Genomic DNA, 12834 nt, shown 5'->3' with positions numbered 1-12834 from the left:
ACTAGTATGGTGGAATCAAATTCTTCTTAGTAGGCGTAGAAACATGGAAAGACCTATCCTGACGTGGGCTGAAATGAAGGCGGTGATGAGGAAGCGATTTGTACCAAACCACTACTACCGAGACTTACACCAACGTCTTCAAAGTATTACCCAAGGTACCAAAAGTGTGGAGAACTACCACAAGGAGATGGAAATAGCTATGATTCGGGCATATATTGAGGAAGATAGAGAAGCTATGATGGCACGATTCATATGTGGGTTGAACCGGGAAATTGCTAACATAGTGGAGCCGCAGCATGTGGAGTTAGAGGACATGGTCCATATGGCAATGAAAGTAGAGAGGCAACTCAAACACAAGGGTGGAAACAAGCATGCTACAACAACTTCGGCTTCCCATTTCACATGGAAACCGAATTTGGGGAAATCAAGAGAAGAAATGGTTGTTTCCAAATCCAAAGAAGAGAAGGAGAAAGGCAAAGACAAAGTGGGCAACCATGAAAAAGGTATAACTTCTTCTCAATCTAGTAGGTACAGAAATACCAAGTGTTTTAGGTGTTTGGGGATTGGTCATATTGCATCACAATGCCCAAACAAAAGAGCAATGATTATGAGAGATGATGGTACTATTGAGACTGATGATGAAGAGAGCGATCATGAGTCCATGCCTTCACTAGAAGATTCTAGTGATGTTGAGTATGCTGTCCATGGTGAGGCATTAGTAACTAGGAGAGCTTTAAACATGCATGTCGTGAAAGATGAAAATGAGGAGCAGCGTGAGAATATATTTCATACTCGATGTTACATCAATGATAAGGTGTGTAGCATGATCATCGATGGAGGGAGCTGCACTAACGTAGCTAGTACCACATTAGTAGAGAAGTTGGGGTTGCAATGCATAAAACATCCTAGGCCTTACAAACTTCAATGGTTGAATGAGTGTGGGGAGGTTAGGGTGAATAAGCAAGTGTTGATTGTATTTTCAATTGGAAAATATTCTGATGAGATTCTATGTGATGTGGTCCCTATGCATGCTAGTCACATCTTATTGGACAGGCCATGGCAATATGATCGACATGTCACTCATGATGGGTTCAAGAATAGGTATTCTTTTCTAAAAGATGGGAGGAGTGTGACCCTTGTACCATTGACTCCTAAGCAAGTGTATGAAGATCAAGTGAGATTGAAAAGAGCAAATGATGAGAACAACAAGAAATAGGCTAAGAATAAAATAAAAGGAGAGGCAGAGAGCATTGAAATTAGAAAAAAAAAAAGTGGTAAAAATGAGAGAAAAACAACGAAAGAGGAAAAAGTGAGTTTGTATGCAAAAAAAAAAGAGTGTATGAAAGTTTTTTATGCACAAAGACCTCTAGCTGTACTCATGTACAAGGAGGCATATTTGAGCACTAACGAACTCACCTCTTCCTTGCCTAGTGCTGTTGTTTCTTTGCTGCAGGAATACAAGGATGTCTTTCCTGTGGACGTGCCCAAAGGTTTGCCACCAATTAGAGGAATTGAGCATCAGATTGACTTCATCCCCGAGGCTACGATTCCCAACCGTCCAGCCTATAGGAGCAGCCCCGAGAAGACTAAGGAATTTCAAAGACGAGTTGAGGAGCTGCTTGTCAAGGGGCATGTGAGGGAGAGCATGAGTCCGTGTGCGGTACCCGTGCTACTGGTACCGAAGAAAGATGGATCATGAAGGATGTGCGTCGACTGTAGAGCCATCAATAAAATCACTGTAAAGTATCGCCATCCTATCCCTAAACTAGATGACATGTTAGATGAACTACATGGCTTTTGCATCTTTTCTAAAATTGATTTAAAAAGTGGCTACCATCAAATAAGAATGAAACCGGATGATGAATGGAAAACTGCATTTAAGACAAAGTACGGTTTGTATGAATGGATAGTTATGCCCTTTGGTCTGACCAATGCACCTAGTACTTTCATGCGCTTGATGAATCATGTGTTGCGTGCATTTATAGGCAGATTTGTTGTTGTCTACTTTGACGACATCCTAGTGTATAGCAAGAATCTTGATGATCACTTGGATCATTTGAAAGGTGTACTAGATGTTCTTAAAAAAGAAAATTTGTTTGCTAACCTAAAGAAATGCGATTTCTGCATGGAAAAGGTTATTTTCTTGGGTTATATGGTGAGTGCTAAAGGCGTAGAAGTGGATGAGGAAAAAGTAAAAGCAATAAAAGATTGGCCAACACCTAAATCTGTGACTGATGTATGTAGTTTTCATGGGTTGGGTAGTTTTTATAGGGCGGTTTGTGAGAGATTTTAGCACCATTGCTGCACCTTTAACTGAAGTAATAAAAAAGAACGTGGGGTTTAAATGGGGTACTGCACAAGAACATTCCTTTAAAATGCTTAAAAATAGGTTGTGTTCTGCTCCATTGTTGCTTTTACCTGATTTCACTAAAACTTTTGAGATTGAACGTGATGCCTCCGGGATTGGTATTGGAGCTGTTTTGATGCAGGATAAGCGTTCCATTGCATATTTTAGTGAAAAACTCAATGGGGCAGCATTGAACTACTCCACGTATGATAAAGAACTGTATGCCTTCGTACGGGCATTGGAGACGTGGCAACACTACTTGTGGCCTAAAGAATTCGTGATCCACTCTGATCATGAATCATTAAAGCATTTGAAGGGGCAAGGTAAGCTAAATCGCCGCCACGCCAAATGGGTAGAGTTCATCAAAACCTTCCCATATGTCATTCAGTACAAGCAGGGGAAAGAAAATGTCGTGGCTGATGCGCTTTCTCGCATGTATGCCTTAATTACTACACTTAGCACTAAGCTATTAGGTTTTGAGTACATAAAGGATTTATATGCTAAAGATTCTGATTTTGCTAATGTGTATAAGGCATGTGATAAAGTTGCGTTTCATAAATTCTATAGGAATGATGCATATTTGTTTAGGGAGAATAGACTTTGTGTGCCTAACTGCTCCCTAAGAGAATTGCTTGTGTGAGAGTCGAATAGTGGGGGTTTGATGGGACATTTTGGGGTAAAAAAGACTTTAGATATTCTGCATGAACACTTCTTTTGGCCACATATGCGTAGAGATGTAGAGAGAGTGTGTTCTAGATGCATTTCTTGTAAACAAGCTAAGTCTAAGGTCTTACCTCATGGCCTTTATACTCCTTTGCCTATACCTAGTGAACCTTGGGTAGACATTTCAATGGATTTCATATTAGGTTTGCCTAGGTCCAAAAGGGGTAGGGACTCTATATTTGTGGTGGTTGATAGATTTTCTAAAATGGCACATTTTATTCCTTGCCATAAAACTGATGATGCCACAAATATAGCCAATTTATTTTTTAGGAACATTGTGCGATTGCATGGCATTCCTAGGACAATTGTGAGTGATAGGGATGTTAAATTCCTTAGCTACTTTTGGAAGGTTTTATGGGGAAAATTAGGAACTAAGCTATTATTTTCTACTACTTGTCATCCCCAAACCGACGGTCAAACCGAAGTAGTTAATCGGACTTTAGCAACCTTATTGCGTGCGGTCATTCAAGGGAATTTAAAATCATGGGAAGAATGCATACCACTTATTGAGGTTGCTTATAATAGAACTGTGCATGCTTCTACTAATTTTTCTCCATTTGAAATTGTTTATGGTTTTAATCCTTTGACTCCATTGGATTTGATGCCGCTACCTGTGAATGAGATAGCTAGCTTAGACGGACGACACAAGGCTGACTTGGTGAAGAGGATCCATGAACAAGCACGGCAACACATTGAAAAGAAGAACCGACAATATTCATCTCAAGCTAATAAGGGGCGCAAGTTCGTTACTTTTGAACCGGGAGATTAGGTATGGGTGCATATGAGAAAAGAGAGGTTTCCTACTAAAAGGAAAACAAAGCTACACCCGAGGGGTGATGGACCTTTTCAAGTGGTAGAAAAGATCAACAATAATGCATACAAGTTGGATCTACCAGGTGAGTATAAGGTCAATGCAACTTTCAATGTTTCTGATTTATCCTTTTTTGATGTCGGTGATGATTCGAGGACGAATCTTTTTGAAGAGAGGAGGAATGATATGAACCCACAAGCTCCGATTGCACACGATGATCTGCACGTGCCAAGCGGACCCATCACAAGAGCTAGAGCCAAGGAGGTCGAGGAGGCTATGCAAGGAATAATCGAGAAATTGTTTGAGCAAGAGTCAATGAGGGCCATGGACACTAAAGAAAAAGACTTTCTTGAAGAGCCTAAGATGTTAAATTGTCTAAAGGCGTGTGAAGCTGGAACGTTAAGTCAATAAGGGCTGTTTGGGGAATTTTTATGGATTAAACATGACATGTGACTCGCACATGTTTCATTAAATGACATGACACATGGCATGTGACTTGCACATGTTTCATTAAATGACACATGTCATGTGACTTGCACATGTTTCATTAAATGACATAACATGCTTAAGGTTATGTGGGATTATTTTATTGGACAGATTGATGTCATAGCTTATTTTTATTGGCCGAACTGATGTCATGGGTTTCTTTTATTTTCTATAAGTAGTCAACTCTCTATTGTAGTAAAGGATGATTATTTTTGCTGAATAAAATTACAAGTGAGGTTTATTTCTCTTCAAGTTCTTCATTGAACTTTCACCAAACTTATCAAAGGTGCTACCTTTGTGGCGTTCATCCCATTAATTTGATATTCTTGGTTTGTGCTTCACATCAAGCAATAGGTCAAGGATCCACTGCCATGTGGAAACTTATTTTGGGTTTGGGGTTTTGATAAATCTGATTTGGGGTCTCCAGACGTTCATTCTTGGGGTTCCGTATCAAGTAATCTGCAGCATATGGGAGTTGGCATATTAAAGGCTACACAAGTACTCAAGACAAAATTATTGTGATTCAATTGTGAAACAAATTAGTAGATGGACTGTTATAGGCTGAAAACATTGTGGGAAATAAGAAAACTAATTTCAGAAACCAAAAAACAAAGTAAAATGATAATTCCCTAAAGAGAATATCATATAATCTTAACGTCATGATCCCAATAAAAGTAGTCTAAATAAAAACATGAATTTTAAAAGCATATATAATTTTAACACTATTCCTCTAAATAAACTATCCTAGGATATGATCCCAAAAACAAATCCTAAATAAAACAAATAAAATACAATAAAAATTAGAAAAGTCGAACTTTGCTTGTATCTGCATCATTCTGCTATGGTTATAAAAAATTGAACCTTGAATTTTAAATATCTGAATGATGAAGATCACAGAAACAGACCATACCTGATGAAGACCAATGCAATTTTCCAGCTTCAAAATGAAGTAGGATTGTACTATAGAAGAGCCATTGGAGGTGCAGCTGATAAATTTACTTGGAATGATGACCTAAACAGGTTGGGGCTGCGGTTCCAATTTTTATGCATCTATTATTTCTTCCGGCGGTTCTTCAATCTCAATAGTAGCTCCCTCAACCACTTCCTCTTCCTGGGCTACCTCCTCTTTAAAAAGTTCAAAGGAAGGCCTCTCTTCTAATTCACAATAATTAGGATCAATGACTAAGAGTGCAAAGCATAGAGTCAAGCTTGCTCATACCATCAAACTTTTCCATAGCTATTGAAGAGGTTAAGTTAATCAACATTTTTCATCTGCCCGGTGTTTTCTTGCATGTACGTTTTCCCCCTCTGATATGCTTACCCCATACTGGTTGGTCTGGGTCAATACTGTCCAAATCAAGCAACCTGGTTCTTTTAAATCCTCCTTTTCAATCAAAACTGAGGATTTATTTATTTTATTTTTTGGACTTTTTTGGTCACACTCAACTGACCTGAAGGCAGTGCAATGATGAGTCATCAGCAAAGGAATGGCTCAACAGAGATGGTAGAGCTCTGTCAATGGCATTTAGCTCTGCTTCTGGAACAACAGTGGCGGATGGATGTCATGCATGCTTTGGTTCTAGAAGAGCATCGCAGACAGGCAGCAATGGTGACTTTTGTCAGCTATTATTCTGATAGCAATTGAGATTTTTGTCAACAACTGCTTCAGGTTGTGATGTTGGCTTCAAGCCTTCAACAGATAAAAAAATCAAAAGGTGTTTGCCTCAAATTCTAAACAAATATGATGTGAGTAGGCTGGGATTGGTTTAGAGTTTGAAGGGATTTGAGGATGTGCGGGATGTTTTTCCAGCTTCTGCTTTTGCTAATCATGGCAACGATGGAAAATAATGCCTGTTAACTGTGACAGTGTGACTAAAGGATGGTCGGAGGTGGTAGAGCAACAGCAGTGGTGATGGTGTGGCAGTAAGGCAGCAAAGGTGCAGAGATGGAAAAACAAAGTGACTTAAGTTGAAATCACAAATCCTAGAAACTTGAGTTCAAACTTCTAGACAACCCTGTCAAAGACTGGCAGCTGTGATAATTTGGGTTAAAATTGTGAACCCTGTTAACTAAAATCAACAGCTATGTTAGATTAGAGTTTGCTTTCATACCAGTTGATGTAGGATCAATGTCAAGGGAAGACAGTTGTAATTCAACTTTGAAATAAACTAGTACATAGGAAGCCTTATTATAGGATTACAAAGCTTTAGGAAACTAGCTCTTGCTTGTACGCTGCATCATATCCCCTATAAATTTAATCAACCATAATCTAAACAAATCATCACACCAGCTAAGAATGCAAGAGCATAACATTTCATTGTCGACATTGAGGTCAACTGACAATAGAAATTCCTCCAATTTATGCAATCATGAAGGAAAGCTAAGACTTAAGACTGAGGATAATCTTGCAAAAAGGGGGGAAATCTTCAAATAGACAATCCAGTAACTTATCTTCCAAAACCAAGGCAGTAAACAATCATAACCCGTGAAAATCAAAATACCAAAAATCAAAAAAGTGTTATCGGGAGCCAACACTAAGTATCAAGGATGATTGCAGTATTTTGAAAAACGTTCAAGAAAGAAGAGGTGTATTTAGCCCCAAAAAATTAAACCAAAACTAAGTTGAACAAAAGCAAAATACTGAAAAGAAGCAGTTTGAGCAAATGCTAGATATTGTTTTTGTTTTTATTTTTTTTCTCAATGGCTATTTAAGCAAACATATTGTAACCATGTCGATTTATGAGAATAACTAAACTACTGTTTGACTTTGTTGAGCTGAAACTACTGCTCAACTATTCCTTTTACAATGTTCAAAATTGATCTGTGATGCATGGGCAGCATCAAGGTTCTGCAGCCATGGAGAAATTAGAAGAGTAGGAAGGGGAAGGGAGGAGAGAGGAGATACCAAGGGGAAAATTCACGATCGCTTAAATTCAAATTCATCAATAACTACTACAACATGGCTTTCATACACTATTTATAAGAAAACCTCTTAAATGAAATTACACATAAACCCCTAAAATTACATTACATTACAAATATACCCCTACTTTACAAAATATTACAAACAAGCACCAAATACACACAATCCTACACTAATTAATATGAAACACACAATAAACTACTAACTTAACCCAACAATTATCAATCCAATTCTTCTTAAGTAGTCACTGACTTGGATCTTCCCAAGGTCTTGCTCCTTGTCCTACATCAATTTGGCAACAAGATTAGCTAAGGGGAAGATTTTTGGGTGGGAGAGGTTTCTTGGAGGTTCTAATGCCTCACCTTTTTAGATTGTCTTCCATTCATAATGCTCCAATCACATCCTTTTATTTTTTGGAGAGAGGCTGTCTTCCTTGACACTTCGATTTCTTTGGGAATCTTGATGAAATAGAAGCCGATGGGCTTATTATTTTGTTGAGTCTTGCATTCTTTTGTTCCTCAGATGCCGTGTGATTTGAGGGTTTGTAGAAATATATTTGGTTCTTTTTCTTCAGAATCATTCTTTCTCCATTTATTGAAACCTTCAACCTCTCCTACTTCTCCTTTGAACAATGTTATTTAAAAGACTAAGGTTCCTTTTAAGACCAGGGCATTTATTTGGACTTTGACTCATAATAGGATTAATATGAATGACTTACAAGGTTTTAACCCAGAAAAATGTATGATGTATTTAGAGTCTAATAAGATTAAAGTGCATCCCTCTCGACATTGTCGCAGAAGCTAGACGGCTTGGATCTCTGTTTGAGGCAAGCCACAAAAAGTTGATGACTTCTGGTTTGTGCAATTTTGGGGTTTTGGGAGAAGCAAAAAAGGGAGGACTTTGAGGGATTGTGCAGCGTATGCTATTCTTTGGATTTTATGGCTTGGGATCTGTTTGAGTGAAGCCACAAATGCAAGGATTTATTTTAATGACAAGAAACTATCTTCCATTTGTTACGGGATAAAGTTTTTTACTTGCTTCTTTTTGGGCACCTGCTTTGGGAACTTTTGGGGGAGTTCTTGCCTGATCTCCAAAGGGACTGGAAAGCTGCACTTCTGTAGATGCAACAGAACATATCAATCAAGTAAGAAACAAGGGATAAAAGCCTTTCAATTCCCTTTTCTTTTTCTTTAACCTACCCAGCTACCAAACATGGCCTATAAATAAGTATCTTCAAAGAAACATGGGAAGAGACCAGATTCAGAAACAAAATCCACTTTGAAAAACCCAATAAACTATCAATTAGACAATAAAGAACATATCAGTTCTAGCAGAGATATACCAGGCATCAGATGGTGTGGCAGTTGTAGTGGTGACTAATAAAAAAATCTGAGACATTGAAAATGTGGAAAGAATGGGGATAATCGGAAGTGATGGAAGAGTGCATAGAGCTACCTTGCATGTTGTAGCAGAACCAGAGAAATTGCAAAGCATGGTCTTGAAGGCATTGAAAAGAGGCGCAGAGATGGTGGCAACCAAGAACGTGCACCTGCTGCTGCAGAAATGGTGAAAACTTTGGTTGGGCAAAATGCAGCACTCCTCCAGTGCCTTTAATATATTCTTTACAAGAAACAAGTGAAGCTGTGACAACCAGCCTACCTACAAAGCAGTCCTCCAGTTGTGTTAGAAAGGAAGCCACTTAACTATATTTTGGAACTCATGGAATCTATTTTGTTGAAGCCATGGTTTTAAATAACTGTGACGGTCTGTGTAACGGTAATGATCACAGTGTAATGGTCCCAGCCATCGCAGATGTTACATAATGGATAATGGACACCACATCCATGAACTCGATTTTGCATACATATAGATTCACATGTTTTGATCCCATAATCCTATATACTAATGCTTTCAATGATTTTAGTAAATTTTTTAATCACTTTAAATATGACATATACTACAAGTATTGAACGTCCTCTTGTTGTTTTAGTTGCTATTGGCAAGAAGAAGCATGCATTGACTAATTTTCACTACTTCATTGATTAATAAGTGAAATTCAAAGTAAGAAATTATAAATATAAAGAAATATAAAATATATAATGCCATATTATTTTACTCTTTTAATCTTTATGGGAAGTTTTGTTATCCAAAAAGTAAAATATAGAATGGTCATATGTTAAACAAGAACAAAAATGCATACAATAGAACTTTCTTTAGTCTCCAATCTAGTTATAATTAAAACAGGAAAAAAAAAATTGAAAGAACTAAGAATACAAACATATGTAATTCACTGAGAGAAAAAGTAGGGCTTATTTGAATGGTTGTTATTAAAAAATGCATGCTGAATGTCAAGAAAAATAAACCCATAAAATTATTTATTTAATAAAAAAATCACTTACTATGTAAACCAACTTAAATTTAATTTCTAAGCTTCAATCAAGGGGAAACAAAAGGGGTGGGAGGTGTGTGTGTGCAAAAAAAGAACTCAAAAAGCTGTTTTTGTCATTCACAGCTAGTCTGGCACTGTAACAGTCTGTAACAGCCAGTAATGGTCCATAACGGTCGTTATGACAATCGGATCACCCCATACCAGTCTCAGAAGTTACACATAGTCGTATCAGACCCAAAAAAAATTTAACAGATTAGTTCCTTGAAAAACTTTAGGGTGCCAATACATGACGAGGTAGCTCTAAATATTCTAAAACAAGCTATCTAAAAGCATAAACATATATTGTAATACCAATGTTATCTGTTTGTTACGCTTAGGGTAAGACTGTCTGTTAATTATTCTTATTGAAAATAGCCAGAAAAAAAATTTTATATGATGATGGAGACAATCTTGACCTTAAGTCAAAAATTAGTACATTGTTGAACTCTCTGCACCACAAAGTTTCAATAATTCATTTACTTAAAGCACTAAACAAATAAATAGGACCCAATTATATTTTCTTTGGCACCCAAGTCATAATTCCAGTTTGTCATTGCCATTGATAAACATATCAAAATACATAGAATAGTCAGATTGCATCAGTTAGTTGTCTGAAATTCACAAATGCGCATGGTTTTGAAGAAGATAAAACTGGTTTTGCAAAGTAAAAGAGGGAAAATTTTCATCTTATACAGATGCCTAACATTTTAGAAAACTTGATCCACTCACCCCTTTGCAGCTCTGAAAACTCTATTTCTTAACTTAAGTTTTGAGTCGAACATGAAATGCATGAGAAGTTTATTATCTTCTTCAATTAGGCTACAGCCAGGCTCTTTCTTCACCCCGCTATCATCCATCAACTTCCTCACCTTCTCAACTCCACCCCAATCACCTCGTGACGCATATATGTTAGAAAGTAATACATAATCCCCACTTTGGTCCCTTCTCATTTTAAGTAGGTTCTCATTTGCACGCCTACCAAGCTCCTCGTTTCCATGAATTCTACAAGCCCCAAGCAGAGTCCTCCAAATAATAGCATTCGGTTTCATTGGCATTTTGTCAACAAAATCAAAGGCTTCATTTAACAGCCCAGCACGCCCCAGCATGTCCACCATACACCCATAATGCTTTATGTTTGGCTCGATATGATACTTATCTGTCATAAGTTTAAAATATTCACGACCCTCTTCAACTTTCCCAGCATGACTGCAAGCCATTATAACTCCAACAAATGTAATCTCGTTCGGTCTGATTTTCAATCTTTGCATCTCAACAAATAGATGGATTGATTTCTCAGCATTGCCATGGAAAGCCAGCCCCCCTATTATAGAATTCCATGTCGATGCATCTTTCTCTCGCATCCCTTGGAACACTTTGATTGCTCTCTCAATACTTCCACACTTGGCATACATGTCTATCATCGCATTACTAAGTACAATGCTCAAATCTCCTGAACTCATCTCCAACAGGGATAAATGTATCTTCTGCCCAACATCTAAATCCCCCATATCGGCGCATGCAGATAAAAGACTCAACATGGTAACCTCATCAGGCTGCTCTCCAACACATCTCATCTCCTCAAACATCTGCAATGCTAACTGGTGTGAGCCACAAAGTACATATCCTGCTATCATTACATTCCAAGTGACAACATCTCTTTCAGGCACCTGATCAAAAAGTTTCCTCGCACTATCCATCTCCCCTTGCTTCGCATAAGCTGTAATCATTACATTCCAAGAAACTAAATCTTTAACAGGCATTTCGTCAAAAAGCTGCCGCGCAATGCTCAACTCTCCCCGTTTTGCATACCCAGCTGTCAACGCTGACCAAGCAACCACATTCCGCTTCGCCAAATCATCAAATAGCACACTTGCCATCCTTATATCCCCACAATTAGCATGAAAATAAATAAGAGTATTTCTGACAAAAGTATTCAACTCAAACCCAAATTTTACAACCCTCCCATGTGTCCCCAAACCCATATTGACCCAGCGAAGCCTGGTGCATGCCTTGAGGACAAAGGGGAACGTGAAGCTATCAGGTGCCACACCCTTTTTCTCCATCTGGGTATACAGAGATATAGCTTTTGCTGGGTTTGGACTCTGAGCTGAGCCTCTAATCATGGTGTTCCACATAAAGAGATCTGGTTCAGTAATATAAGCGAACACCTTGTGGGTGTGCTCTATGGCTCCCGATATGGCAACAGCCCCGGCAAAAACAAGTTCTCTGAGCGCGGAGGGGCTGTTGTTGAAGCCATGGATGACCATGGACGCGTGGATTTGTTTCAGGGTGCTGAGCGCTGTGCACCTTTGCCATAGGCTCCACCGTTGGTGACGGTTTGAGCTCTTGTCCGTTAATTTCTTTCGGATCATCACAAACGCCTTTTAACGTCTCCATGTCACTTCGCTCCCGCGGGTGCCATCAAATGAGCGCGGCGGGGGCGGCGTGGACTTTGCATTGCCCCCAATGTGCAAGTTGCAAGGATACTTCAATTTGCTCTTTGTCCTCGTTAAACCAAAATCTATCGATTAGGCATTTTTTCATTGCTATAGAAATCACATTCCCATACTCTCTAGATAAGTTTCATAAAAATTTTTATTTCCAAAAATATCTTATTTTGAGGATCAAAATATTAATCTATCCCTAATATTTGGACTCTTTGGAGTTTTAGACTCTCATAATAGTATATAATAACATGCAATTATTGTATTTATTATAATAAATTAATATAACATATACAAATCGATAAAAATAAATAAAAATAATGTTATCATTATGTTATAATAATACAAAATAAGTGTTGAAAATTTGAAATTATATTAGCCCAATGTTGGCATAACATGGCTTACGAATCTTATTTTGATAATAACAAATCAAGACTATTTAACATGTTTTGGTTAAAGTGATGATATTTCAGAAATCAAGTATATAAGTTCAAGATTAAGTGATCACAAGCCTTATTGAAAGATTACAATCCAAGGACGAGTTGAAAAATGAAAACTTTAAGAGTATGAAAGCATGGATTCAAAGATGATTTGATGAAAGTTTAAAAGAGTATTGAAACTCAAATTTAAGATGGACTAAACAAAAGACAAATATGAAAACTCTAAGCTTAT

The 12834-nt window shown here is 37.8% G+C and overlaps 1 protein-coding gene across 5 annotated transcripts in view; it reads right to left on the bottom strand.

Annotated features, from left to right (window-relative positions):
* Nucleotides 1-12268, bottom strand: part of LOC131164998 (pentatricopeptide repeat-containing protein At5g15300) — a 41998-nt gene extending 29730 nt beyond the window's left edge. Inside the window, exons 1-2 of one of the 5 annotated variants that reach the window (XM_058122614.1) lie at nt 10448-12268; nt 8746-8945 (exon numbers count right to left, since the gene is read on the bottom strand). In XM_058122614.1, coding sequence (XP_057978597.1) covers nt 8746-8945; nt 10448-12090 — 1843 coding nt within the window. In that variant the 5' untranslated portion in view covers nt 12091-12268. Of the gene's footprint in view, nt 1-8449; nt 8950-10447 lie in introns of those variants that run through there. The other 4 variants (XM_058122598.1, XM_058122622.1, XM_058122588.1 and 1 more) reach the window with 4 other exon arrangements.
* Between the last annotated feature and the right edge of the window lie 566 nt (nt 12269-12834).

The sequence above is a fragment of the Malania oleifera genome, chromosome 1 (assembly GCF_029873635.1).
Source record: "Malania oleifera isolate guangnan ecotype guangnan chromosome 1, ASM2987363v1, whole genome shotgun sequence".
In the NCBI taxonomy this organism is placed as follows: Eukaryota; Viridiplantae; Streptophyta; class Magnoliopsida; order Santalales; family Ximeniaceae; genus Malania; species Malania oleifera.
The sequence above is the reverse complement of the archived record's forward strand: the minus strand, read 5'-3'. Positions and strand labels throughout refer to the sequence as shown.